We start from the raw sequence: 27805 nt of genomic DNA on the forward strand, positions 1-27805 counted from the left end.
CAGCGGCCCAGTTCATAAGGTGGAACGGGACAAACCACATGGTTAACGCGACAGAAATTCCTCCTTCGGGGCTTACACCTTCAATTTTTAAAAGTTATGCAGTCTGATAAAAATAAATAAATAAATAAAAATCGGATATTTTATTCAATCACAGAAAAAGAAAAGATGAACGCTTGTTAGGAAGCATCGCCTGCACAAAGATCATGAAGACATCTCTTGTATTCATCTTTTTTTATTCTTCTTATCAGTTAATACTCCCTTTAACGAATCGCTTTCCTAACAATAAATAATATAACAATAATTTACTTTTTTGTTCTTTGAGCTCAAACAACCGGCCCTTCAAGATAAAGTATTTTACACCACGAATACTTTTGCAGAATATCATGCTCTGACCTTAAGACAAAGAGTCAAGTGGACTCGACAAGTAAGGTATCAAAAAATTCTCATGTTGAAGAAACAAGACACAATATGATCACACTGAAAATGCAGAAAGTCTCTCTGCTGTAACATGGAAATGATCCAGTAGCTTGTGATTTTTTTTTTTTTTTCTGAGGGAAGATTTGTTGTATATATCCATTGGGAAGTCTTCTGTACATATTTGTTCTCCGTATGAAGAGTCATGCATCAACTGTTCTTAGTTGTCTTTTTTTCTTTTGTCAACGAGGTCTCATTAAAAAAAACAAAATAAGTCAATCGGTGCTCTCTTTGTTCCACCTTCTCCACGGTATAGAAAAAAAAAGGAAGAAAAGAGTCTCCTCTCGACGAGCGATGTGATGAGCTGGTCACATGCAGGGGTGGAAGTGGGTGTGGAGGTGGGGAGGCTGGAGGGGTTGGAGGGGGGCAGGATCATGCTGCAAATTGTCCTTGCAGGTGGAGAAGGAGGTGGCAGCGGTAGTGATGGTCACAGACCACCGTTGGGTCTCACGTCTCCACCGGACTGGGTACCATACTGTTCGGGGTGTCCGGTAGCTGAGAGGACAACGATGTCACGTCGCTGCCTGAAGAGTTTCCAAGAGAGCCCGATTCAGAGAAAGACACCTGAAGAGGAGGAAACACAGAGTCAGATTTACGGGATTTTATGTTGAAAACTGCATTATTATTATTATTATTATTATTTACTATTTGTTATTATTATTTCTGCATGTATAGACTCTAAGCTACAGTGCAGAATACATTCCCCACAGTATGACACTACCACCACCATGTTTCACCTTGTGGAAATACCTTCAGCTTTGTGCTTTTAAAGTGGTAAATAGACTGCTATGTCACACACCAGTTGCTGAAAAGCTGGCTGGTCCAGGTCACTCTGCAGAGCGAATTCACTCAGTGCTTTCCACGGAGGCTGGTAGGTCTGAACCTCCACCGGGTTCCCCTGCACAGTGCTTTCATGCCGGATAGGACTTCCAGCAACAAGGGGCGTTCCTGTGAGGCCTTGCAAGTTCTGAGGGAGAAACGAAGGGAAAATCTTGAATTAGATTTCAGCTGGGTTTTGTTTTTTGTTTTTTTATTCTCCCACAACAGCCATGCTGATATGTAAGCATGTTCTGGAGGAACCACCAAAGGGTTAAAAATGTACAGTTTGTGTCTGAGCTATAGGGTCACAGGGACCGTAATGCTGGAGCTTGTAAATTTTGAATTAAACTTGGGCATGCACTAAAGCTTCTTCACTAAACAAATTTGCCAGAGCAGATTAGTAAACTAGAGAAACGGAACTGTGTTTATTCACAGGTTCAATGAGCAGTCTGGCAGAAATAACAAAAAAAAGTGCATTGCTGTCTAGATCCTAGATCAGAAGGATCAAGATTATAAATATTGTTCAATGCATGACAAATCTAAAATATATATACAAAGTATGTGTATAAATACAATGTTCAAAACTGAAATTGCATGCAGAATTTTTCAAGCAAAAACATTTTGACATACAGTTGACTCAAACTTGTTATGGACTCACTAGTTAAATGTACAAGTTGTAATTAGTTCAGTAAAACAATCAAACATGAGCAAAGCAAATAAGTTGTTGCCACAATAACGTTACGCGGGTCCCCTTATTCTGCTAAGGGCCCCGTAAAAACCTGGGCCGGCCCTGTCTAAAATAATAAATAAATAAACAAAATTGAGGAGAAAAGCAGATATGTTTTTAACTTCACATTTCTTTTGTGATCATTATTTTATGACAAAACGTTGTCATCCCAGCCTATGTATGTGGCAAAAATTAATTGTTCAAAGCAAAGCAGCAGACCTATATATCTATCTATCCATCTATCTATCTATATCTATATATATATATATATATATATATATATATATATATATATATATATATATATATAACAAAAAAATAAAGAAGTCCCACCAAATAAAACCAAAAGCACAATAAGACACAAATATTCACAAAACAAATAACTTAAGTGTGAGCAAAAAGCCAAAAAAAAAGTGTTTTAAAGAGGAATCGAGCGGCCAAACTTACGAAGATGCTTACAGTCTTATCACTGTGTTGCTGCTGCTGGAGCTGCTTCATGAGGATCGACTTCTTCTTGTCTTTGCAGCGCTTGTTCTGGAACCAGACCCGGATCACTCTGGGGCTGAGGCCGGTCATCTCCACCAGCTGCTCCTTCATCAGCGCGTCCGGCCTCGGGTTGGCGTTGTAGCAAGTCCTCAGCGTGTGCAGCTGCTTCTCGTTCAGCACCGTCCGCACCCGCGTCGTCTTCTCCGACTGTTTGTGGACGTGGTTCCGATGTGGAGCCTGCCGAACCGCCACGGGATCTGCTGAGGACGGAGAAGAGGTGGGGAAAAAGACAGGGGTTCACAGACTGCAAGGCTTCAAATGTTCGTTCACAGATACAGAGCTCACATTAACCCCAGCAGAGTTTTTGCCCTGAATCGGAATGTCCCACAGAGGGACATTTCTTATTTAGAAAATATAAATGTAGTTTCCCTAAATAGTGCGAAATTCTACCTGAATGTCAATCAAGAGAGACAAATCATTCCAGATTTGAAAATAATAATAAAAAAATAATAGAAAAAGCATTTGTAAGTGCAAAGTACTGCCTTCAAACATAACTTGATTCGCTGAGTAAAAGGAATTTTTTTTGTCACGAAAAACAGACGTTCCCCTTTAAATATGAAAAAAAAAAAAAAAACTAAATCTAGTTTGAGGTTCCCTCTGAGACTTGTTTCCGAATACCCGCAGGAAGAAGGTCATCTTTATTTACATACGTCTTTATTTTGGTGGAGTGATTTTCCTCACAAACACACACACGCACACACACGGAAAGACGCACAGACATGGCCGCGACTCAAGTCCCAGATTATTTAGATACTGGCAGCAGAGCAGGTTACTGCTAATGAGATCAATTATAAAGTTGGCCTACGGAAAGGTCACAGCACAGCAATTTACTTACACATGCATAAAACACACATTTTGATTGCTCGACCTGAACCAAAAAAATAAAATAAAATAAAAATCTGAGTTGAACCCTAGAAAAATGTGTACAAATTTTATTTGAGCTGTTTTTAAATTAAACGTCTACAGAATATTTTTAAAAATCAGCTATTCCATATAATAATAATAATAATAATAATAATAATAATAATAATAATAATAAATTCGCACCTGCCAGGTGCAGCGGTCTGTTGGAGTGGATGTGTCCGGGACTGATGGGACTTCCCGCAGAACTCCTCTCCATCAGCAGGCTGTGGTCCGCCCGGCACAGCAGCTCCTCTTCCCGCAGGGAGAACTCGTCCCCCGGCAGCAGCTGCCTGCTGCACACCGAGCACCGAAAGCATTCGATGTGGTAGACGTTGTCCCGGGCTCTCATCACCAAGTCGCTGCTGCTGAACCCCAGGTTGCATTTGGCGCATTTTATCCCAAACAGCCTGCGAAATTTGCAGCTGTTTAGACATTTTTGTAAAGTGTTGGGGAAAATTAAAAGAAATATATATAATTTATTTGAAATAACAAAATGTTTGAAATCATTTTATCTGAAACTAACTAGCCGTTGTATATGATTTTTTTTTCTCTAGTTGTTTCTACTCTGATTATTTTTTTTAGGAGATCCTCCCTATAATGATATTTAATTTATACACCACATTTATGACAACCCGTGAGTAAACCTGAGGGGAACTTTTGAAAAACTCCTACCTTACATAATCTCTTTTGCAATAAGTTTTCCCGTCCCGGACGAAACAAGTGCAGGTCTCATCCAGGTACTGGCTGCACTCCGCGCACTTCAGGCAGGCAGCATGCCACTCCAGGTCGGGGGAAACTCTCAGTATGTACTGGTCATGGATCTGGCTTCCACATCCTACACACATCGCGAATCCTGACTTCTCTGCGAAGAGGCCACAGCTTTGTCAACGCAACGTTGTATGCACAGTCGAATTAACACCCCAAAATCCTATAGCATTGTTTTATTTTTATTTTTATATTATTATTTTTTTTTGTTTCTTTTGGCAGATTTTTTCTTCTTTTTTTTTCTAATGAAGATGAAACTCAATGTTATGTAACAACTGGTAGATTTGGGCATTTTCCACGCAATAAAAAAAACCTGACATGTGTTGCTTGTTAAAATCTCCACCGAAGCCATATAATAGAAATAATCCTGTGCAGCAGCGCGATGTGAAGATAATTGCTCTCTTAATTGGACTCGTTGCTCAATATGAGCTTTTCTAACCCGTTTGTTCACCGATCTATTGCTGCTGCTGTTGCTGCATCGGGACTCTTAAATCTTCCTGCTTGAAAAGCGCACGGAGCAATTCGGCGTACTTACTTTTGGAATGATCCCCCATATCACCCAAGAAAGAAGAGCTGAAAATAATATCCACCATACAGGACGGATGAAGGGGAGTGAGCTCGACGCAGAAAAGATGGGGAAAGATCGCCGGCCCTTCGGCAGCCTCCCAGATAACTTGTGTCTCTCCGGACTGGAGAGGGAGGCCGGAGAGGCTACAAGGTCCCCACACGTTACTCGCATGACGTCACCGCGTCAGCGCTGAGCTCTCCAATCGCTCTTTTGCACCTCTGCAGCAAGCAGGCGGCTTTGGAGAGAAGCATAAAATAATAATAATAATAATCGTGACATGAATGGAAGCCCAAGATTGCAGATGTTATGTTATCTTTGTTGTAGATACAGTTCAGTGGTTTAATACCCAGCGCTGTTGATAATGATGTTAGTTTGGTGAACATGATTGTGACATAAGTTCCATTAGAAGGTCATTTGTTTTGAACAAAATAATCAAATTCTGGTATTTAAATAAAAAATATTTATTTAGATTAAGTTAGTCTATTTTTTATGTGTTGATAAGCCTCACGGACTAGCACAGTTAAAAGAAATCACTATTTTCCATGATAAGGATGTTCCCCAATTTGTCTTGTAAAATACAAACAAAAAATTTCTAGCGGTATTTAGAAATAAACAATGTATAAAAAACAAGTCATATTTCATTAAGAGTTCCCGAAGCCTTGCATGACATAGGACAGAGAGACACTTCAGCTTTGGTCTTCTCATTAAAATATCTACTTAAGCTATAGCAGGCCATACGTTTGGTCTCTGTTTAGACATAAATCCAGCAGATCAGCGGACATACATCAGTGATCCTCCTTTTGATCCCGAGTCGTCATCCATTCTTGAACGAGGCCATCTACTGGGGCAAAATGAGAACTACAACCCGTTGACTGAAGGCTGCTGAGTTTTGAGGAACACGGTGAAAGAGACGAAGCGTAGAGTCGCCAGCCGAACAGAAGAAAAACAGCGATATATTATTTTTTTAACGTAAACCCTTTGTTTCTGTTGTATGTACGAAATAATTTTACCTTCATAAAATAATTTGTTACAAAAACGTTTCACCTCCTTGCAATTCTGGTATCACAAGTTGTACAGACTTCAAAACTTTATTGATAAAACATTTCCTTTACCATTTTAAAGTTGATGGCTGACTTTTGGTGTCTGCCAAACAAGTTGGGTAAGAGAAAATAAAATGACAGTAGAATACTTGCCACCATAGAAAAAAAAAAAAAAACGTTGATCAATACATGCTGTTTGCCAGGAAAAATCACATAAAATCAAATAAATGATTAAAATTATCATTTACAAATGTATCTTGCTGTTAGGGTTTCTATTTACTTTAAAAAACAACTTTTGGATTTCCCTGCCTTAGTTGGTATCTTTTACACTTCATGTTCTTTTTGTTTATTTTCAATTAAGAAATTCAGTTAGTTGAATTTCTCAAGATGGCAACTATCGCCACATTCTAAATTATGTGTATTGATAATGTAAGATGATTTATTTTTCCTTTTCAATTAATATGGTTTTATGTGAGATTGGTTATTTGCTGGGGATGTTGCATGGATGAGTGGGGGCGCTGTGCCTTCCAGAGGATATATTTCTTTCTTCTTCGAGTTTTTTTTTTCTCCAGTCTCTTCGTTGGGGGCTCTCTTCTGATGAGGGGCGGAGACGTTAGGCTGTTCGGTTAGACGGTTGAATAAAAGTCTGCAAAGCTACGCTATTCCCGCTCAGTGTCTGCTCTTTCTCTACCCACGACCTCTTATTTTCTGGTGACACAGATTTAGATATCACTATGCAGTGTTACAATAATAGTAAATAATAAAATTGTTTTTCTAAAATTAAACTTCTGCTTCATGCAGTTGTCATCAAATGGAGAACATCTGTGAACAATAATTGAAAATCTTGCTCAGATTCCTAATTTGACTTGTGTTTGAACAGTGATTGGGTTATTTGATCTAAAACCATCCTGTTCTGTCCTGGCTGTGTGTTTGCTGGGTTGTTGTGTGTGGAGGTGAATCTCTGCCCCGCGGTCTAAATATTACCTGTTGTAGCCTCTAACAGGTAATATTTTCAGGATTGTGTCACATTTACTGTAGTTCTGTAGTTCATCTTTTCATCAGCTCTGAGCAGCTGTGCTGATTCTGCTGGAAACAGGCATGCAGACGCTCCCATGTTTTACCATGAGGATGGATGGTGTGCTTAGTGACCTGCAGTGTTTATTTTCTGCCACTTGTGGGATATGTCATATAACCTATGAAGTTAAATTTTGGTCTTGTCTTTGGCTGTCATCTTGTTTGCTTCTCAAAGGAATGCTCTCCCTACCAAGACTGTCAGTATGGATTGGTAGCCACATCTTGGAGGGTTTGTTGTTGTGCTACACTTTTCACAGTTTCAGTTGAGGGATGAGTTAGATAGTATTCTGTGAGATGTTGATATCCTGTGGGGTTTTTTATTACCTAACCCTGCTTTAAATCTCTCTGTAGCATTGTCCACAATGTCTCTGATGTGTTTCTTAACAATAAAAATACCAATAGGTATTTCGTTCCATATAACCAGTAAACTTTTTATGGATGCAAAAGCAAGAACCCCCCACTTGATGACTTTGTGTTTCTGTGTTTTATATGATGTAAAGCACTTTGAAATGCCTTGCTGCTGAAATGTGCTATACAAATAAAATTTGATTTGATTTCTTGGCCTTTGTGATTTTATTTTGATCTTGTATACTCTAACAAACTTCTAAAGCTTTTACAGACTTACTGAAAATAAACCCTAATTATGTGACTTCTGAACTCTCAGGTTGCACCAAATTATATATAGAATAAAATGGGCTGGGACAAATGCATGTTATCATTTAAAAAAAGTTTTTCTTCCACTTCACAATTATGCATCACTTTGTGATTGTCTATAGTTTCTGACTGCAAATTGACCAAGTGTTAAGAATGAGTATACTTTTGCAATGTGCTTTGTAGCTTCAACAAAAACCTGGAGATGATAATCAGATTTATATTTTATATTAATGCATTTTTGTTTGTTATTTAAGGGTGAAATTTTGATCTTTAATATTTTAGGATGTTTGAGTATATGGTATTACTATAAAGCTAAGGATCTAAATATATTTTTAATGTATTTTCTACATAAAAATAAAAGTGTAAATTCTTTGACATTTTCACAGATACATCTGTTTTTTATCCTCTAGGAGTAATATGATTAATCTGATGAGATCAAATCAAAAACATTACACATTTTGAACCGCAACATAAGGTTTGTTTCAGAAATAGTGAGATTTTATAATAATTAATGTTTTAAACACTGGTTCCAATGTAACAAAAACGTGTATATGTTATATTTAAACTGAATATTGATATATTGCAGTCGTTTTTTACTTTCACCAACCTTTTTCAAAATCTCTTGAGGAACTTCATCAAGAGCGATGCCCTCACCTTTATTTTTCTCACTGGCAATGAAACTGAATTTGTACATTGGGCCAAATTCTGTCTGTACATGTGGCAGTGATCCTCTTGTTGGGATGAACAGAGCAAGTAAAGTAAGCAGACAGAAATGCCTTGTACAGCAATCATTCAATGAATCTCTGGGCTCTCACTCTGGGCCAAGCCATAATATTTCTGTTTATATATGCATGATGTATTATAAATTAATATTGCCATCAGTGTGTACCCAAAGGAAGAAAACAAAACTTGATAAAGGCTGAATTGCTGTGTGAGTTCTGTGTTTCATTTCTTTTGCTGGTCAGTGGTTTATCTTTGAAGAATCTTGTCTACGTTCTTTGACAGGACATTATTGGTTCTTGTTTGTGTTTATGGTGTTTAGATGTGACCCAGTCACCCCCGTATGCAGCCCTGGCATGAGAGGCTCCCAGAAGAATCTAATCACAGTTTGATTGGGCCCATTAACCTCATGAAATATATATGTGTGACTGAACTCATCCACTTAAACTTTGGCAGGAGCCGAATACGCCTGTTTGGAATTCAACGGGGCATTCAAGGGCAAAATGTGTTTTCTTGGTGACTTGTTGTCTCACAATTGTTTCAGTTGTGCTTTCCTTCTATTGTCAGAAATAATTCACTATGGTCGTCCTTTCTGAGTCCCAAAGGGTGATTCAGTTGAAGTTGTGCCAGAGTGTGTGTGACTGACATCAGGGTTTTGTCCACACTTATAAGTAAACATTTCATATTGTCTATTTTACAGAACCTATACAGTTTTTTTATTCTGTCCTTTATTAAAATATGCTAATGAAATGTGAAAATCATCAAATTATTGGTGTTTACTGCTTTCGGGTATTATGATCATCAAATACTATTTTTTAGGAAGCTCTTTTCTAAGCAGATTTAATTCAGGTATGGTGTAGGATGAGAACCACAAATGGAGATTTTGTTTAATTTATGAATCAAAGGCTGCTTACCTTCAAGCCATGCTGCAGTGATTCATGTAAAATGAGATGTCAGCAAGTATTGGGTGACGTACTGTACAGAACATTTTCAGCTTTTACATATTTTGGTGTTTATAATAAGTTTTTATTGATGTTCTTTAATATTTTTATTTTATATAAAACTCAATTTTGGACTTTCAGTCAGTAAATCATAATAATCAAAAATTAAATAAATACATATGAAAAATCTTGCATTTTTTAAGACTACAAAAACCCCAACAACTAACAATATGAGATTAATGTAGAATAAAAAATCTTCTCTATGTCAGTTTTATTTAATAGGGCCATCCTTAAATTTTTTTATGCTTACATAAGTAATTTTTGGCTTTTCTGCTGACTTCAAGACATTTATGCTACATTCCTGAAAGGTAGTTGATGAGTTGTTTAAAGATGCTGAATAATTTACCAGAACCAACATTAACTTGTCTTTAAGTGCATTGCGACCAATCGTGACGTCCAGACTCAGCAAAAACTAACAAAGATTTTTTTTAAAAGGTAGCCATTTTCTGAAATAATTTCTGCATTCATAGATAAAATATTCAGTTTTTAACATAATTTTGATATATTTCACAAGTTGTTTTCAATGTCAAAGTTATGTCAGGTTTCCCCTCACACTTATTTATTTTGTGACCTGTCTTCTGGAAACAAGAAATCACATCCACATGCGAGCAAGTACGCACTGAGAGGGGAACCATGTTGCAAATTTATAATTCATAATTCTTCAGAGTTAATGCACTATTCACATGATAATTAGGATTAATTTTTGATTGGTGCCTCAGGGCAGCGTTGCATTGTTAGGCTGAATAACCTGCACCGTTATTGCCTTCTTAGTGTAACTGTCAGCTGCCTGTTTTACTTTACAAATATGCATCTTGTATTTTACTGTTAGATGCTCTCATCAACACCTTGTTGCTTTTCGGCACCATTAACGGACGGCTGTGTCACTTAAATGATGGGAAAGGAGCTCTGTTTAGATTAGTCAAAACAATTACCTTCATTATTTTTGACATGTAGACTCTGCTAAGCAACTTGATGTTTGTAAAATAAATCTGAGATATTTCTCTAATAGCAGGTAGTTTGTTCACTTCTCTTAATTGATTTTATTTTAACATGCAGTTTCAGTTTGTTTCCAGGTAGGTGGAGTTGCAGGCAGGGTCAGTATTATTATTTCCCCTGGTAGATTAGATGTAAGATTGTTTTCAGTCAGCCAAAAGGGTTTTTTTGTTTTTCTTATAGATAATGAGACAGGCATTGCTGCTAAGATAATAAAACAATGTCAATGTTTTATGGCATGGTAAAACTAGTATGTTGCAAAAAATATTTATACCTTAAAAATGTTTATTTGCATTAGAACCATTAAATCCTTCTTATAATTTTGATTAGCGTTTTGTATTTTTCCACTGGTATTTTGATGTTATATCAAATATATGAGGTTGAAAAACTTCCCTTTCATGTGTCATAGTCCTTCGCTCAATTTGCAGCGTAAAATATCCAATTCGGGAATCTGGTTTGGTCTCTCCAATATGTTAATGTTATTTCCAAGCAAAATATACATTCACAAATTAAAAGATGAATTAGATTAAATATTTTCTGAATTGGATTGACACATGAAATGCGTATGTCCTGTAACATCTCTCATAAAACAAACACAGATTTCCAGAAATTGAGCATCACACTGACAGGCACAATGTTGGTGGTTGTCTGATGGTTTGACAGAGTTTCTTCAGTCAGAGGCTTCTTCAAATCCACTGTAATACAGACCGCTACAAGAGATCTTTCTTGCCAACAGCCATCGCCGTGTACACCAAGACTTTGAATTAATGTGTTACCACAACATGTAATTTCCCTTTGGGATCAATAAAGTATTTTTGATTTTGAACAAACATTTCTGATTTTGATCCTCTAAAATTTGGGCTCCATGTTTGACATGATAATTTGGGATCTTACATAGGAGCAGTGATAGGTAAATTATATGGTTAATTTAACCTTTTTGACAAAATTTTTTTAATTATTCTAAATAACACAAGCGGTTTGTCCTATTGGCGGTCAATTATGGGGATTAATGTAGTATGCTCTCTGCTGTTTACTGACCAGCTGATGAACCTGATTTGTCTCGTGACCTGCTTGTTTTGTGAGGCACTCATGTTCTCACACCTGGAAGAGGTTTCAGCATCACTTTGGGGCATTTTATCAACAGGACAGCAGGTGCACAACTCCCTGACCTGCTCACCAGCTGTGTGCTGGTTGGTGCATGTTGAGACCAAATGGCAGTCAGCCAGAGCTGCGGGGAAACAGACCTGGTCTGAAAAGTCAACTGAAGCAGCATCTGCCTGCTGCTGCTTCAGTCTGCTTCATCTTTCCAGAGGAAACGTTAAAAAGCTGTTTGTGAGCAGCCTGATGCTGAAGGTAAGAGGGCTTTCTTTTTCCCCCTTGAGTGATTTTTTTTTTTTTTCATTCTAGATTGACAGCGCCTTTCATACTGTATTATTCGGCCTGGCTTTTAACTCCAGGAGAACTGTGTTCACAAATTGATGCTCTGCTCCTTTGGGGCTGTAGCTGAAACATTAAATTGTACTGAAATATTCATATGTGAGTGCATTTAGCTGAGAGCAATTGATGTGTGACTCCCCAGAGACCAGATGGAAATGTTCCAGGGCCCCAACACGCGCCAGCAGACACCCTGAGCTCTGGCCAGGACAGTGATTGTGATTTAGCCGAGGCTAAGCTGAAGACTACAAGATTAAGAAGGCCAAATCAACCCCCATGAAGACAGATACTGCTAAATACCTGGTGTGTAACACAGAAAATCATTTGGCAAGTGAACAACTACAACAAGACATCTAATACAGCATTTGCATATTCACATTTCCTTCTTTTTTTGAATGAAATATTTTACATGTATTCTACTTTTGATTAGTTTTGTTTGTGCATAGAGGCTGATAGCACTGCAGCACACTTAGCTGATGCAGGAAGTTAGAAAAGAAATAATGAAACATTCATGGGGTTATTTAAAGTCTTTTTCCAGGTCTTTTATTATGGACAATATGGTTTACTGCCCAGGGTGACAAACCATTAGGTACGGCATGACTTTTATCTTGTTTTCTCCTGCTGTGAGCCCATTGGGAGAGCGTAACACGTAGTTTTGATCAAACGAATAATGTAAGCACTTTAAGAAGACTGAGGATAACAAAGTTGGTTTCTGTTTGCGCTGACTAAAGAATTTCACTTTTTTTGTAAAATCTGGACGACTTTTAAAACACAGTCTATGTGTTTTAAAATATGAAACACATAGACTAGTCAGAGCTGAATTTGATTATTCTGTACTAAAAAGAGCAAAACATGTTTTGGCAACAAGATTTTGGCAAACATAAAAATAACCTTTTAAAACAGGTCAAACCTTGACTGAATTATTCAGCACTGATAACTGATGTTATCAGCGCTGATGACCAAATTAAATATTTTGTTTTCTGATAATCAAAGATTTAATTTGGTTATCAGAAAACAAAAGATTTAATTTGGCTTTCTTGAGCATATCAGACAGAAATAACAGATGAATGCAAATCTCAAAATTAAAATCAAACCAAAACATGTTCATGTCGGCATAAATACTATCTGAAGTCTGAAACCTAATTTCTGAAAAAGAATGCTTACTACTTTATTCTACTTATTTCTTCTCAGGCCAGTCATGGATTGTTAAATTCTTTAGATGACTGCTAAAATAATGTTGATCTTCACTGTGTTGTCTTAATGGTGCATATTGTATTCCTTTAACTATGGGAATAAGTCAGTTGTGTTATCATGTTTGTCACCTGACTAACTAGCTTCGTCTACTTCTTGTCTGATTATGCAGAAGCCATTAAAGATGTAAATTAGTTGTTTGCCTTTCATACTGGGAAAAATGTGGGCAGTCAAATCAGATTCGCGCACTTGTTTCAGACCTCATTTTTTTGTGAAGTTTAGAGAACAAACTGACTAAATAATTAATAATGTCCTCCCAGAGGAGTGAAGTGATTTAGTTTGGTCACTCTGTGTTTCTAGTTCTCTTTTATTTCAGTTTTTTTAAGCTGACCCACTTCTACTCATGAAGAGAAGACACGTCTGAGGGGACACAGATGAAAACTGTTTTAAAGAAATGCGAAAAAACAAAGTCCTCTGTAGCTATGACAACAGTCTCTAGAGCGACTTTTTTCCACTTAAGAAGAATGTTTCAAAAAGAGAACCTGAGAAGCTTTTTAAAAAGTCATGTATAATTTATCTGTATTTTTCTCCTGCGTTAGAGCCCGTTGGAGGAGTGTCTTGCGTGAGATGTGTTCTGAATCTGTCAGAATGAAGCAGAGATGCAGTCAGATACCCCACATCTGTTTGTTCTCAATTAGACTTTTCTTATATTCGGTACACCCTGCTGTTTGGTGCCAATATGCTGTGCTTAAAATCTCTACTGAGAGTTTAAGCACAGCACTACTGACATTTAAAATTACACATATGAACAAGACCAGTGGTGTTTCTGACATAAATCAGAAACTCTTGTATCATTCTGCGAAAACATTTATTTCTAACAGTTTTCTAACATATATATTTGTAAAATTTAGAATAAAAACTGTTTATCTTTACATGTGTGGATTTCATGACCATCAAAGCAAAAACAAGAAACACAGTGCTCTGACCAGAAAAAAACTTCTGTATTCTAAAAATATGAATAATTTTGTGATTTAAGAAGATAACTCACCACTTTAGAGAAGAACATAAGTTATTTTTTATGTACTGACTTCTCTTTTCAGATTTTGGGAACTCATTTATCAAAACCCTGTAACAATAAGCGTTTGCTTATTTGTACTTAGGCCTGATGCTCAAGTTAGTGAATAAAAACCTAATCTAGCAGGTCATTGGTGTCCCTCAACTAATCAAAATTAAAACAGTGATCATGTAATGTTAATGCCATCAAAGTGACTCCCTCTGAGCCATTATTAAAACATTTGAATTATTAAGAATCTAATGGTCAATCTTAATTCACTTTCTTCCTGTGAGAGTGACAGGCACTGCACCTCTAATTTTACTGGAGAGGTCCCAAAAGCAATTTACTGCTTGGAGTTTCTCCTAAAGGTTTGTGTGAGTGTCCTTTTCTATCAAAACTGAACACTTGGATCCAACTGCTGGATAATCTACTATCAATATAAATCAAGTGGGTAAACTGGAAGCAAAGACATTTGCTAACTTTGTTTTGTTGTTTTTTCACTGTGGAAGCAGTGCAGCATTAGCACTCTTTGTGGCAAATAACATCCTGTCTGTGTGGCTCAGGGTGAAACCATCTGATTTATCTCCTTTCTTACATGGGCAGATGATTTAGTTCAGAGACAGCCCACTTTCACTTCAGGCATTAATGCAATGGCAGCTGCGAGACACAGAGTGCGAGCCAGAGTTTGGCACCCATGTTCAACAGGATTCCTTTGTGTGGATCAACAGCCAAGCGAGTCATTATTTATTTACTGACACCATGACAGCCGATGTGCCTTGTTGTCTTTGTAAGCCAAATTGACGCACTATCTTATCAAATGGTTTGCACATACTCTGGACAAAGTTTCATGTCAGTTGTTATAAAATAACAACTGACAAAAACCCAAATTCAACCCTTATTTTTTTAACATGCTAATCCAGAATTTTAACCAACTTTAAAATATAATGGCAGCTTTTTACTTCCTTATATCAGTAATGTAAGGCCACCAATGTTAAAAGTTTAAAACCAATTGGAAAACATTTTTATTCCAAAACATAACATGCTTTGGATGTTTATACAATCATGGGGAAGACTGCTGACTTGACAGTTGTTTAGCAGGCAGTCTGGCTGTTGACAGTCCTGTGTGGAAGAGTGTTAATGGAAAATTGAGTGGAAGGAAAGATTCAGTCTACTTCAGAAAGACTTAATCTGAATCTGACTGAGGCTGACTGCCTCCATGCCTTTAGTGCATATACTGTAAAGTACATGTACAGATATTCCAGTGAGCTGACATGATTAAGGATTTTTGCTTGTGGATCCACGTAAGAGGTGAATGTATGAACTGGCGGTTTATAAGTAAATTGTCCATTGGAATTAATTAAGCTGTCTGAATCTTTATTTCTGCATTTAAAATAATTTTTATCGGACCATTTTTATGAGAAATTGAATTTGGGGTTTTCATTAGCTGTAAGTCATACTCCTTGAAATTAACAGTAAAGAAAATTTGGAACGTTTATTACAACATACCCGTAGATATTAAGAATTAAAAAAAAAATCTCTGGGTACTTGTAAACATGTGACAAGAAGCAAAATGGTACAGCAGTTTATCTTCTGAATTAATGATATGAGATGATAATTAAGGAGAAGATGATTCTTGTCACAGCTCTGTCCCATTGGCTTCACCAATTAGGCGCTGTTGTGACAAGTCTAATGTTAATAATCTTAAATAATTTAGCAATTTCAGAACCGCATGCAATAAAGTAGATGATGCTGAGAGGCTGTGTGTGTGGTGCGGTGCAGTGTTAAGTGTCTGCGGATTTCCAAGAGTCAGACAGATCTAAGAGCAGATAAGGAAATAAGAACTTTTATTTTTGTTGCTGTTTTCCTTCAAAGAACAACACCTGCAATTGGCAACAACTTTGTTCGTATCAAGGTTACAAAAGTGTCAGTAAACGTTAAAGTGCAAAGAATTTGATCGCCATTTCTGGCACGTCTCGTTTAAAGGTTCATGCTACAAGCACTCTGGTCTAGTTTCGTGTGAAGAGACCATTCAGGTAACTTTTAGTTTCGTTCCCCTCGCTAAGATTTCTGTGAAGACAAAAATGCCAATGAGACAGCTTTCATTCCTGGTCCATGGGTTAAAAAAAATCAAACAAATGGAAAGCAAGAAGTCAAAGGCAAAAACAATTGGCTGTTTGAAAAGTCCATCCTATCTTGCATACCCTGTAACAGTTTGAACAGACAACAGCTTGAGCAACATTTACAATTAATAGTACAAACAAAAGAAAACAAAAAATAAAAGAAAACGCAATTGCAAACATTTGTTCAACTGCTTGAAATTTCTTCACCATTTTTTTTTTTCGTTCAGTATAGGCTTGAGTGACCCTTTGCTGGTTTTAATTCTTGTGAAGTTCAGTGCATTTCTGACCTCTGCAAAGTGAGAATTCCTGATAATGAATGTGTCCAAGGACACATTAGATTCCCTGTGACCATGGTATTTTAGGCTCTGTTGTGCTATACCTGGGTACTTTTTTTTATTGAAAAACCATTAAGAGGAAACTGATGAGACTGATTAGACTTACAAAGGGCCTTGGAAAACAAAATGAGAAAAACTCTCATTTTGTTTTTTTGTTTTTCTATTTTGAAGGAACATCAGAGTTAGCTGGAAGCTGCAACTCAAGCTTAGTTTGAATAGGCTTGGCTTTAACAAGCAAAAGATAAAACCCATTTTTTGACTCTTATGTGGCTCCTCTCAAGAGGATCGACCTGTCAGAAAAGGTTAGACGTGTGCCAAACAGGATGGCAGAAAAAAGTAAATGAAAAGCTTCTGTTTCTGTGTAAATGTAGCTTAAGTGTCAGACATGTGCCCCAGAGGTGAGTCGGCTGGGCCCAGAAGTCTGTACTTCTCCTCCAGAGACGGCTCAGTGGTGCTGCCCTGCAGGTGGATCAGTGGCTTGGTCTGCAGCAGGACACACCCTCTGCCCCGGCCTCGCCTCTCCTCCTGGTTCCTGCGATTGAACAGGTTTATTCTGTTGTCCAGCTCGGGGCTGCCGTTTTCCGAGCCGGTGGGGCTGGGAAGCTTAAGGTTGATGGGGTTCACCACCAGGCCCTTCTGAGCGAGGCAAGAGTCTTCTGAGAGGGAGGAGAGCAGCTCCTGCACCACAGCACTGGGGTCCTTGCAGGGGTCCTGGCCTGAGAAGGAAGCGGGGCAGCATCGATGCGAGCTCAGGCTGGCGGCCTGTGCTGAGCTGCTGCTGCAGTCTGTCAGCGATGAACCCGGGGTGTGGCTGCTCAGGCTGGGAGGCCGGACCGTCAAGCTGCCGCTGGACTGTGATATGCTGGTGGAAGCGTCGCTCACAGCGCTGCCGACCCGCTGCATGGTAAGCTTTGGATTGGACTGGATGGAGTTGGTGCTGTTAGGAAGGTGGACATCAATGGCTGCCGTGGTGATGACCCGGGCCCCTATGCCAGATGCTCCAGCATCTTGATAAAGATTTGGAAAAAAGTAACATATAGATGAAGAAATTATCATATTTTAAAATAATTTAGCCAGTTCATTATAAAACTCTATAAAACACATGACAATCTGCTGGATTTCCTTAGATAGGAACTTTTTAACCTATTAGAATAACTAATTGAGCACACTGTAGTACCTGATAAATAGGACCAATTGGAATGTATATGTGATTGAATTGAAAATATGTTTTGTAAAGTGTCTTGAGATGACATTGTAGAGAGTTAGCACTGTATAAATAAACTGAATTGAAACCATGCTTCTCTCTTTTTTCTGTGTCTTACGCCTGCAAAGCAGTAAAATGTATTTTATTTAGCTAACTTTATTAATGTAGCACCTTTCACAGATCTAAAACCACACGTGGCTTTACAATGTCTGAGAGATGCAGAAGTGTTCAAACACATAAGACGCAAACTGAGATTTTCATGAACTCTACTTTTCCTGTCCATTGCTACAAACAGTCCATAGATAACAATAAGATGAAGGGCTTTTTAATCAGTTAGTTGAAAAGAGCTGAGAGATTATTATTTCTAATATGTATTTTTTGTTAGTTTAAACAGTAAAGCTAAAATTAACGGAGACTATGTAAAATTGTTGGACTGCAACTTCTCCACTTACAGAAAACTAGAGATGCATCTGTTCCACTTTCTTGTTCAGGTGATGTTGTTTGTTCACTTCTGTCCTCTAACAAACATCTGAGCCCTTCACAGAACATCTGCATTTATACTGCAATTCAATTACACACCACTGGACTGTTGTTTATCAAGTAGGTGACATAATAACACAATTGTTTAAACGGGATTTTACTTATGGGTGTGCATGCCACACTTTTTACATTTTATTTGATAAACATTTTGAAAAGTAGACAGGGTGCTGGATGAGAACTAATATGTCTTCTGTAATAGTCACTTACCGCTGCTGGCCTCACTGTAGTATTGGCTAATGTAGTTATTCATGTCATCGCGCACCACTGCATCTGAGTTAAAGAAATGGACATTAAGAAACAAATGACTTTATTACGATCTTAACGTGGCATTGATTCCTTCTTTCCTCCTTCACGACTTCCTACTGGACAAGAATAACACAACCACTCAATGGGAGTAAAATATGAGTTAAAGATATTTCCACTCACACATTTCCAGCACTTACCAGATATAGTTTTAGCACAGTAGTTCTAAAAACTGTTCACTGGTAAAAGGTTAGTATCTCTGTGGTATACAGTGAACTGTAATTTTGGTGTAACATTACTACAAACTTCTGCAAAGCATGACATATTTACATTTTTAATCATTTTCATAATTTTCCGTCAACACGTTGGGTCTATTTCAGTAATCACAGCACCAACAAGTCCAATTGGCATTTATATCTTATGTTTACACCACAATATTGACAGGGAGGATTGTGCCCCAGGCCACAGATGCTTTATAGACAGGCGGTCAGGATCATGCACATGCTGCTACTAGGTACATTAGCTGCACCTTAGTGCGCCATGAATAAACTGGGACACATCGGGGTGGGGTAGGAGCTGGGAGACCAGAAGCTCTTTGTTCAAGCGCTGATCCCTCCGGCCTAGCTGGCCTCTGCATGCATGGCAAACGGCTGCCATCCGCTGTGCTTTTCTACTCGCTTGATTGGTCTTGAGCTCACTGTCCGCTGGCTGAGTGCGAAGCCAGAGTACCCTGAGTGCTAGCCGCTGTCCCCCGGGACATGCAGCAGACTCTGATGGATAGTTTCATTTATTTTTCTGTCTAAAATATTAATCCCTGAGCCACCCCTGGAGAGGAAGCATTGCAGTCACTAAAACAAGACTGAGACAATCACTCTACAATTAATAAAGCATGAGAGAGAGAGAGAAAAAGAATGAGCTATCCGGCATACGTAAAAGGTTTTCCTCTTCTGTCTGTGACACTCAGCTTACCAGGCTGTCATACGATGGTGGCACCAGAAAACTGGCAGCGCCACGTCTACTGAGTTTAAGTCTAAACTGTGAATTTCATTGTTAAGGCAATTGTTCTCTAAAGGTAAAGAGAAGGGACAGATGCTGCAGCCAGAAATAGGAAGCCTTTTATTAGTCCATAGAAGTTGATATGTAAGCTTGTTTAAAATGTAAATAGTTATATTATTGTGTATTTTGTAGGGCTTTGTCATACAGATACAAGTACATCTCTCTAAAAAAGAATATCATTAAGAAGTCCATTTATTTCTGAAATCAAACTCCAAATGTGTAATTCGTAAATATTAAGTGCACACAGAGTGATTGTTTTCTGTTTTTTTCTGCAAATCCTGAAGTAAATTAATTTCTAAGCATTTTATTCTGTTCGATTTAATTTTTATCAATCGTTCTATGTTGTCCACACCTTGTGAATCTTCCTAAAACTCCTTTGGTGTGCTTGTTTTCTGAGAAAATAATTGATTCAATTCAGCTTCTGTTTAATTCTGTTTATTTAAAAAGCTACAACTACTAAGGCAGAAATGACAAAGCAAACCAGATCTAGTTGAAATACATAAGTGCATAGTAAATCCGATCTGACAGAGTCAAAGTTATCAGAAATAAAGTCTTGAAATATGTGTGCAGTAGATTATATTAGTTTAATTTTTGTAAATTTCCCATTGATGATATTCTGATTCATTGAGGTGTTTTTGTGTGCGGTTCTCTCTCTTTGCTAAGGAATGCACCTGTGGGAAACTACAAACTAAATTTACTTAATTAGTTCACATAACTTAATTTAACAAGCCACTGACTGTTATTCATTTATATCTCAAGGGCATTTCTTATTCCAGTGAGCTGTTTAACAATGTGGTCATGATGTAACAATGACCATTACCACAAAAGAAAATTTGTTACCAAACTGTGTTTAAATCAACATGGTTTTGTACTTTCAGGCACTTAACAAAGACTCCCCTGTGAGAGCCGCTGATTTCGTGAGATTCCCTGATAGTTTGGTGGCACCTTGCAGGTGAAACAGCCAGAGCTGTTGAGTAATACAAATAAATTTAACTGGATTTGAGTTCATCTGACTTGACTTTAGCCTCTGTGGCCTCAGTGCTTGTCCCAGTGACCATGTTTCTGCAAAAAGCCTCGCTTGTTTCTCTCAGCCAGATTTCCCACTATGCCCTCGGGGTAAAATTGTGGTCACTGTGGAGCCTCCTCAGCGCCTGTCGTGGTTTGCAGGTGGGGGGCTGCTGCTGACAGGAGCCCACTCGAGCCCACAGGAGAGCACTCTGTACCTGAACTGGCCCAAGTGACATGTCCTGGCTCAGCTTGGCTGGTCATAATGGGTCAGTAAGACAGATGGTTAGGGCGTGATGAAGCCCCGGCAGTGTGACACAATGTTGGAGAACATGCTTGTTTTGTCACAAGTATTCTCCGGATCCTAAAAGCTTTTTTGCCATCACATTAATCCCAGAGTGCCTGCAGTCTGATGGCAGTTGTATGTAAGCATGAAGAGGCTAAGAGTTTGGCCTCCAAGCTGCTCCAGGGCTACTGCTCCAGATTAACTGTACACAACTCCAGCACCCAGTTCACCTGATGTTACCTCATTACAGTCTTTTTGTTTCACATATTTATGTACATACTTTATGCTACAGCTCTCTGATGGCTCTGTCTTTATTTTTTCATAAGCAAAAACTGTACCTGGTTTGGTATGTGTTGAATTTGGCATTTTAGGAGTTTTGATTAATTTCAATTCACTTGGTGTAAGATCTTCCCAGTCTAGTTTCAATGATCCATAAAACTTTTGTAAAAAAATATGTTGTTTTTACATATTTGTCAAAACTGTCCCCATATCACGACAATGTAAAATGAGACGAACAATCTGTGAAAAAATCTAACTCTTTCGCCTTCTCACAGCGCTGCTATTGCTGTCTGAAAACATGCACCACTTCCGGCCAACAACAACCAATCAGAGCCAGGAGGAGGGTCTTGGTGCTGTGAGTTAAGCTTGTTAACATGCTGCTAAATGTGCTAATGGCTGAGAAACAACTTTCCAGTAAAGAAAAACTGTTTATCAACTGTCATCAGTGACCATTGTAACTAGCTTGAGCATTCATGGGGTTGTGAAGGAGATGTAGCGCAACAAAGAGCGATAGAGGCTGTGAGTATGAGAACAGCACTAAGATCCTCCTCCTCCTCGCTCTGATTAGTTGTTTTTTTTAGCGGAACCTGTGCATTTTTGTGGACTGAAATAGCAGCACTGGGAGGAGGAAGAAGAGCTTGATTGTTTCACAGACTATCTGTTTCATACCATACTGTTACAACAAAGAGACAGTTTTAATAATTATGGTGAAACAAACAACATATTTTTGTACATTCAGCTTTGACTCAGACCTTACATGCGTAGCTTCCAGAGTCGAACCTGTATTAGCATGTGGCTCCCTGGGGTTTCTCTGCCCGCCCTCATCATCAGACTCCCCAGGCGTCAAACCTTCCACGACCTGGAAGCTCCTGCCCTGTTTGCCCCACGCGTGGTGGATCTGCATAGCTGCTTCACGCTCTGCTGTGAGGTCCAGGTCCTGCTGAGCCAGATGTGCCCGCAGCTGTCGGATCTCAAACTGAAAATGATACAGATGTGCATGTGAATGAATATAAAGTGAAAAAATGAAGGTTTAGAATAAGATTTGGGGGATTTTTGAACAAACGGAGAATCATGGGGGAGATGACAGGAATAGAAAACATTAAGAAAAAGAAAAGAAAGAGATAAAAAGTAAGTGTAATGGGAAGAAAGAGACAAGATGAGGAAAGACTGAAAAAAGCTTACTGAGAATGAAAAATATACTTAGCCATACAGACAGATTGATTTAGATCGCTATGACGTCAGCCTTATGTTAAAATCTGATCAAAACCCCAGATATGTGCAAAATTAAGTTGCTCTTTGGAATGCACACAAGATTTTAAATGACATTTGTGACTGTCTTTATTTTCCAGCACAGCTTATCTGTTTGGTTTTAGCTCTAAGGGACGGAGATTAAATCTACTGGCAGTCTCGACTTGTTTGTGAATCACTGCTGCCCTCTGGTGGTGGAAGGCCATAAAGCCCATAAACATGAGGTGACGATAAGTGGCGCCAAGAGGTTTTATTGATTTGTTTGTTTGCTAATTCTCATGCAATTATTGCCTTCTGTGTGCCACAAATGTGCGAAATTAACATTTTTTTAATCTTAAACAACTTGAAACGATAGAAAATTAAACCAACAACTTAGGGTGAGAGCCAAATCTTTTAGAGAATGCATACACATGAGAGAGACGATATAGGCCACCTTCTGTCAAATTTTAATCGGAGTTTGATGGATGAGTGATTGATGACTAATAGATTTTGATTTCCGGTCACACGATGCCCCTCCCCCACCTTTCCCACCCATCCCCCACACAGATCCGTTATTCCCACGCCTTCTGACCTCTGGATTTGAATCAGCCAATAGAAACAGACAAGGGGTTCGGCCTTTACTGTTTCTGCTATAAGTAATGTTGGAAAAATCAAGCACTCTACTTGTAAGAGTTGTTCAAGAACTTTACAATGAATGGAACTAAACGAGTTCATCCTGCTGCTGAGAAAAATGGACCTACCTCCTCTGCATCAATTGATACGGATTCGAAGTTACCTAGCCCTAAGACATTCGCTAAAATGATGAAGTCAACACCGTTAACAAACAAATACTTGCTTGCTGAACAAGAAGAAGAAGAACCTGATATTGTATATGAGATCCCGATAGCAGTGAAACCGGATATGTGCCCTGTGCTGGATAAACCTGCAAGCTCACCTTCATCGCCTGATGCATCTGCCTCAAACACTGCTGATAAAAGAGAAATACCGACAGGCGGAACGTCTCTTCTATGCGAGACCCCAATATCCATCTATGACAACTCCAGGTTTGGAGCGGATGCCCCGAAGAAATCGACATTTTATCTGTGTCGTGTGCAGAGCCCGGTATTTGGATCTCTCAAGGCAGACTGGTCTTTAAAACCTCATGGTCTATGGGGGTCATGGGGTTATGTTTTCCGTTATGAGATCGGAGAGCTTTACCTGTACCAGCTGGACAAGGATGAGGAGCTTTCACCGATATCAAATACATGCAGCCTCACCTATAACGACTGGGCAGTGCTAAGGCTCGCAATTCCTTGCGCCAATGAAGATATGGAATTGGCCTTAGAGCAAAATACAAGAGAAGATGAGGCTGACCCTCGATCTGCAAAGAAAACCAGAAGACAGTGTTTCCCGACCGATACTGAAATTGGAAAGGGACAAATTCTTTTCAGCGCAGTGTGGAAAACGAAAACTACAGAATCAGGGCGCTGGTCCTTAAGGGCGAGCAGACAGAGGGGACAATTTGCAGTGACCAACTGACCTGACCGACATGTTTTAGGAGATGTGGGGGGAACCGGAGCACCCGGAGAAAACCCACGCAAACACGGGGAGAACATGCAAACTCCACACAGATGGTGTCTGTGAAGACGCAGCGCTAACCGCTGCACCACCGTGCTGCCCACGTTTTTTCCAATTGGGTTGAGAAGGGATCTATTTTCTAGTTTGTCAATGGGGGGAAGAACTTTTTAAATTTGGTCTTGACGGAGCGTGGCATGGCGCCCCGTTCACAGAGGCTACAACCTCCATGCGTTTGATTCCAGTCCTCGGTTCGTCTCCTGCACGTCTTTCTCCTTCTCTAAATATCAAAATCAAGAACTTTAGACACGTTCTTGATTGTCTTCACTTGTTTGTTTCTTTTTTGGCTTCTTCCATCGCAGAGTGTTTCGTACTTTCTTCCAAAATGAAATTTTAGACTTTTTCTTTTTACCATCTGGATTGTCCAAATCCTCCAGGATGGTTTCTCCAGCGACCTTGGTCTCTTCTGAGGATTCTGGATCCGTGGAAGAACCTGGTAAAAGTTCTCCTGAGAGTTCCTCCTCTGAAGAAACCTCTTGATTTAATACTTTAACTTGGTTCTGTGAGTTTTCTTCCTTCTCTTGGGAAACTGTGATGGGTTGTTGTTGGAAACCTTCTTCCTCGGCTCTCAGAGTGTCGGCCAGCAGCAGATCGTCTCTTGCTCTTTGTAAATCATTTTTCACACAAATGAGCTCCTCCTGGTGTTTTTCTGCTTGCTGTTTTAATGCAGTTACTTCGGTTTCAAACCGACTGTTTAGCTCCATGTACAAACCGTTAACATTCTCCAGCTCAGCCTTGGCACTTCTTTCCTTGTCTTGCAGGATTTTCTTCTCTGTTGTTGTGATTTCTTGGAGGATGGCATATTCAGCTCTCAGCTTCTCTAGAAGCTTCTTGTCCTCCTCTGTTTGCTCCAGGTGAGCTTTTCTCTCCTGCTCTACCTGCTGCTGGTATGTCTCAACCTCCTGCTGTAAATCCATATTGTCTCTTTCAAACCTACGTTTTATCTCCTCGTGCGAAATGTGAAAAAATCTATGGGGGGCCAGATTTGGCCCTCGGGCCTTGAGTTTGACACACGTGCCACATATGATAATCTATAGAACTTTTTTCAATATCTATACATTTTGAAGTTAATTTTGCTTGTTTAGTCAAACAGCCATAGATTTTTATGTGGCCCTCTAGACTCCAAATCATTGCAATGGGCCCCTCCAGACGCAGATCAACACAATTAATTTGGTTAGTTTATTTCTAAATTGTCATTTTAAACCCACTTAGCTTTATTTAAAAGAAAAACATTACTAATTTACTAACGGCAAAATTCACACAAAAATCAACAGATCCCCTCATGTTTTCTGAGTTTATCAACATGTTTTCTGAGTTTATCAACATGTTTTCTGAGTTTATCGACATGTTTTCTGAGTTTTTCAACATTTTTCTGAGTTTATTGACATGTTTTCTGAGTTTATCGACATGTTTTCTGAGTTTACCGACATGTTTTCTGAGTTTATCGACATTTTTCGGAGTTTATCGACATGTTTTCTGAGTTTATCGACATGTTTTCTGAGTTTATCGACATGTTTTCTGAGTTTATTGAAATTTTTTCTGAGTTTATCGACATTTTTTCTGAGTTCATCGACATGTTTTCTGAGTTTATCGACATGTTTTCTGAGTTCATCGACATGTTTTCTGAGTTTATCAACATGTTTTCTGAGTTTATCAACATGTTTTCTGAGTTTATCAACATGTTTTCTGAGTTTATCAACATTTTTTTCTCAAAATTGACCATAAACACTTTGGATCAAGTGCCTGCTGTCTCAGCCTGACCTGATGTCAAGTTATAGTCCATGACCGATAGAGCGATTAATAAAAGATCACATTTAACATCATATGTTTGCGCAAATATTGTAAAAAATTCCTTACAGATATTTCTAAATTAGCGCCACAAAATCTGTGATGTTGATTGCAGAAAAGCACAAAAACAATCCTGGATGAACTGATTAGTGTGAAAAGATGTTCAATATTATGTTATTTTAAGAAACACTTATTGATGCTGAAACACCTATTTATTGATATTTTAACAATTTAATTGGTTTTTATCAATATGTTCTGGCACAACAGGCCCTTTATGAACATTCAGGTTTTTGATCTGGCCCAAAACGGAAATGAGTTTGGATAAAAACGAGTGAGGTAGTTTACCAATCGACAACTTTAGTGATTGTATTGAGGAGAAATGTTTCACTTATTTCAGCAATACTGCAACAAAATGATGGGACCCCAGGCGAGAACGGGAGTCCAGCAAAACCCCCAAGGCAGCTTCGCTCCTGCACATCTGGATATCTTAGATGAGGAAACCCACAGACTGGACTCCAGTCTTGAAATGGAGAGCGCCAGAATAGAAGACAATCAAAACATGGCCGACCTGGAGGCGGAGCTGGAAGAGATGGAACTCCGGCTAAAACAGCAGGAAGCCCTCAGAGAGAGATTTATTAATGAGGTCAAAGAGGCAGAGAGAGAACTTGAGAGACTAGAAAGAGAAGAGAGGGAAGAGATGTCCAGTGATCCAGGAGACCTTAACGCTGAAGTCACTGCTTCCAAGGTTCACAACGATGTGAAAAACATGAAGGAGAAGACCTTGCAGCAGGAGTTTGAGGATTTAAAGGTGGCCCACCTCCTCAGCCAGGAAGCATTTGTAGCTGGAATACAGGCTGAGAGAAAGAAAACTGAGGCTGTCCAAGAAGAACTGGACCAACTCCAGACTTCCTACAAGGAGCTGCGATGTAAGTATGAAGCAGATATTTCTCTGGTAAGACAGGAGGTGAAACGTGAGAAAGACGCAAACATAGAAAGAGAGAAAGAGAGTCTGAAGCTAGTCAACAAGCTGAGAGCTGAGAAGGAGGAGCTCTTTCGAAAAATGGCTAGAGAAATCATAATTCTGAGAAAGAGAGAGAAGCAGATGCTGAACGAACTGGATCAGGTTCACATTTCGCACGAGGAGATAAAACGTAGGTTTGAAAGAGACAATATGGATTTACAGCAGGAGGTTGAGACATACCAGCAGCAGGTAGAGCAGGAGAGAAAAGCTCACCTGGAGCAAACAGAGGAGGACAAGAAGCTTCTAGAGAAGCTGAGAGCTGAATATGCCATCCTCCAAGAAATCACAACAACAGAGAAGAAAATCCTGCAAGACAAGGAAAGAAGTGCCAAGGCTGAGCTGGAGAATGTTAACGGTTTGTACATGGAGCTAAACAGTCGGTTTGAAACCGAAGTAACTGCATTAAAACAGCAAGCAGAAAAACACCAGGAGGAGCTCATTTGTGTGAAAAATGATTTACAAAGAGCAAGAGACGATCTGCTGCTGGCCGACACTCTGAGAGCCGAGGAAGAAGGTTTCCAACAACAACCCATCACAGTTTCCCAAGAGAAGGAAGAAAACTCACAGAACCAAGTTAAAGTATTAAATCAAGAGGTTTCTTCAGAGGAGGAACTCTCAGGAGAACTTTTACCAGGTTCTTCCACGGATCCAGAATCCTCAGAAGAGACCGAGGTCGCTGGAGAAACCATCCTGGAGGATTTGGACAATCCAGATGGTAAAAAGAAAAAGTCTAAAATTTCATTTTGGAAGAAAGTACGAAACACTCTGCGATGGAAGAAGCCAAAAAAGAAACAAACAAGTGAAGACAATCAAGAACGTGTCTAAAGTTCTTGATTTTGATATTTAGAGAAGGAGAAAGACGTGCAGGAGACGAACCGAGGACTGGAATCAAACGCATGGAGGTTGTAGCCTCTGTGAACGGGGCGCCATGCCACGCTCCGTCAAGACCAAATTTAAAAAGTTCTTCCCCCCATTGACAAACTAGAAAATAGATCCCTTCCCAACCCAATTGGAAAAAACGTGGGCAGCACGGTGGTGCAGCGGTTAGCGCTGCGTCTTCACAGACACCATCTGTGTGGAGTTTGCATGTTCTCCCCGTGTTT

General features: G+C 39.1%; 2 protein-coding genes across 7 annotated transcripts in view; both read right to left on the reverse strand.

Moving 5' to 3' along the window:
• Positions 1-216: 216 nt before the first annotated feature.
• On the reverse strand, positions 217-4909 carry LOC102216635 (insulin gene enhancer protein ISL-3). Of its 5 annotated transcripts, none has more exons than XM_014473258.2 (6): positions 4770-4909; positions 4142-4331; positions 3614-3876; positions 2480-2763; positions 1274-1441; positions 217-1038 (listed from the first exon to the last, which is right to left on the reverse strand). In XM_014473258.2, exons 1-6 carry the CDS (start codon positions 4825-4827, stop codon positions 922-924), a joined length of 1080 nt encoding a protein of 359 aa, XP_014328744.1. In that variant the 5' UTR covers positions 4828-4909; the 3' UTR covers positions 217-921. The 5 variants fall into 5 exon arrangements, with proteins under 5 accessions (XP_014328744.1, XP_023187718.1, XP_005796213.1 ...); XM_023331950.1 differs by having other exon boundaries at positions 2468-2763; XM_005796156.2 differs by having other exon boundaries at positions 2480-2766.
• Positions 4910-15799: 10890 nt separating this feature from the next.
• The window catches only part of LOC102216896 (transmembrane protein 266-like), a 46917-nt gene continuing 34911 nt past the window's right edge, over positions 15800-27805 (reverse strand). For both annotated transcript variants that reach the window (XM_023333040.1, XM_005796157.2), the window contains exons 11-13: positions 21812-22007; positions 18370-18432; positions 15800-17425 (exon numbers count right to left, since the gene is read on the reverse strand). In XM_023333040.1, coding sequence (XP_023188808.1) covers positions 16791-17425; positions 18370-18432; positions 21812-22007 — 894 coding nt within the window. In that variant the 3' untranslated portion in view covers positions 15800-16790. The remainder of the gene's footprint in view (positions 17426-18369; positions 18433-21811; positions 22008-27805) is intronic.

Source organism: Xiphophorus maculatus, chromosome 4 (genome assembly GCF_002775205.1).
Source record: "Xiphophorus maculatus strain JP 163 A chromosome 4, X_maculatus-5.0-male, whole genome shotgun sequence".
Lineage (NCBI taxonomy): Eukaryota > Metazoa > Chordata > Actinopteri > Cyprinodontiformes > Poeciliidae > Xiphophorus > Xiphophorus maculatus.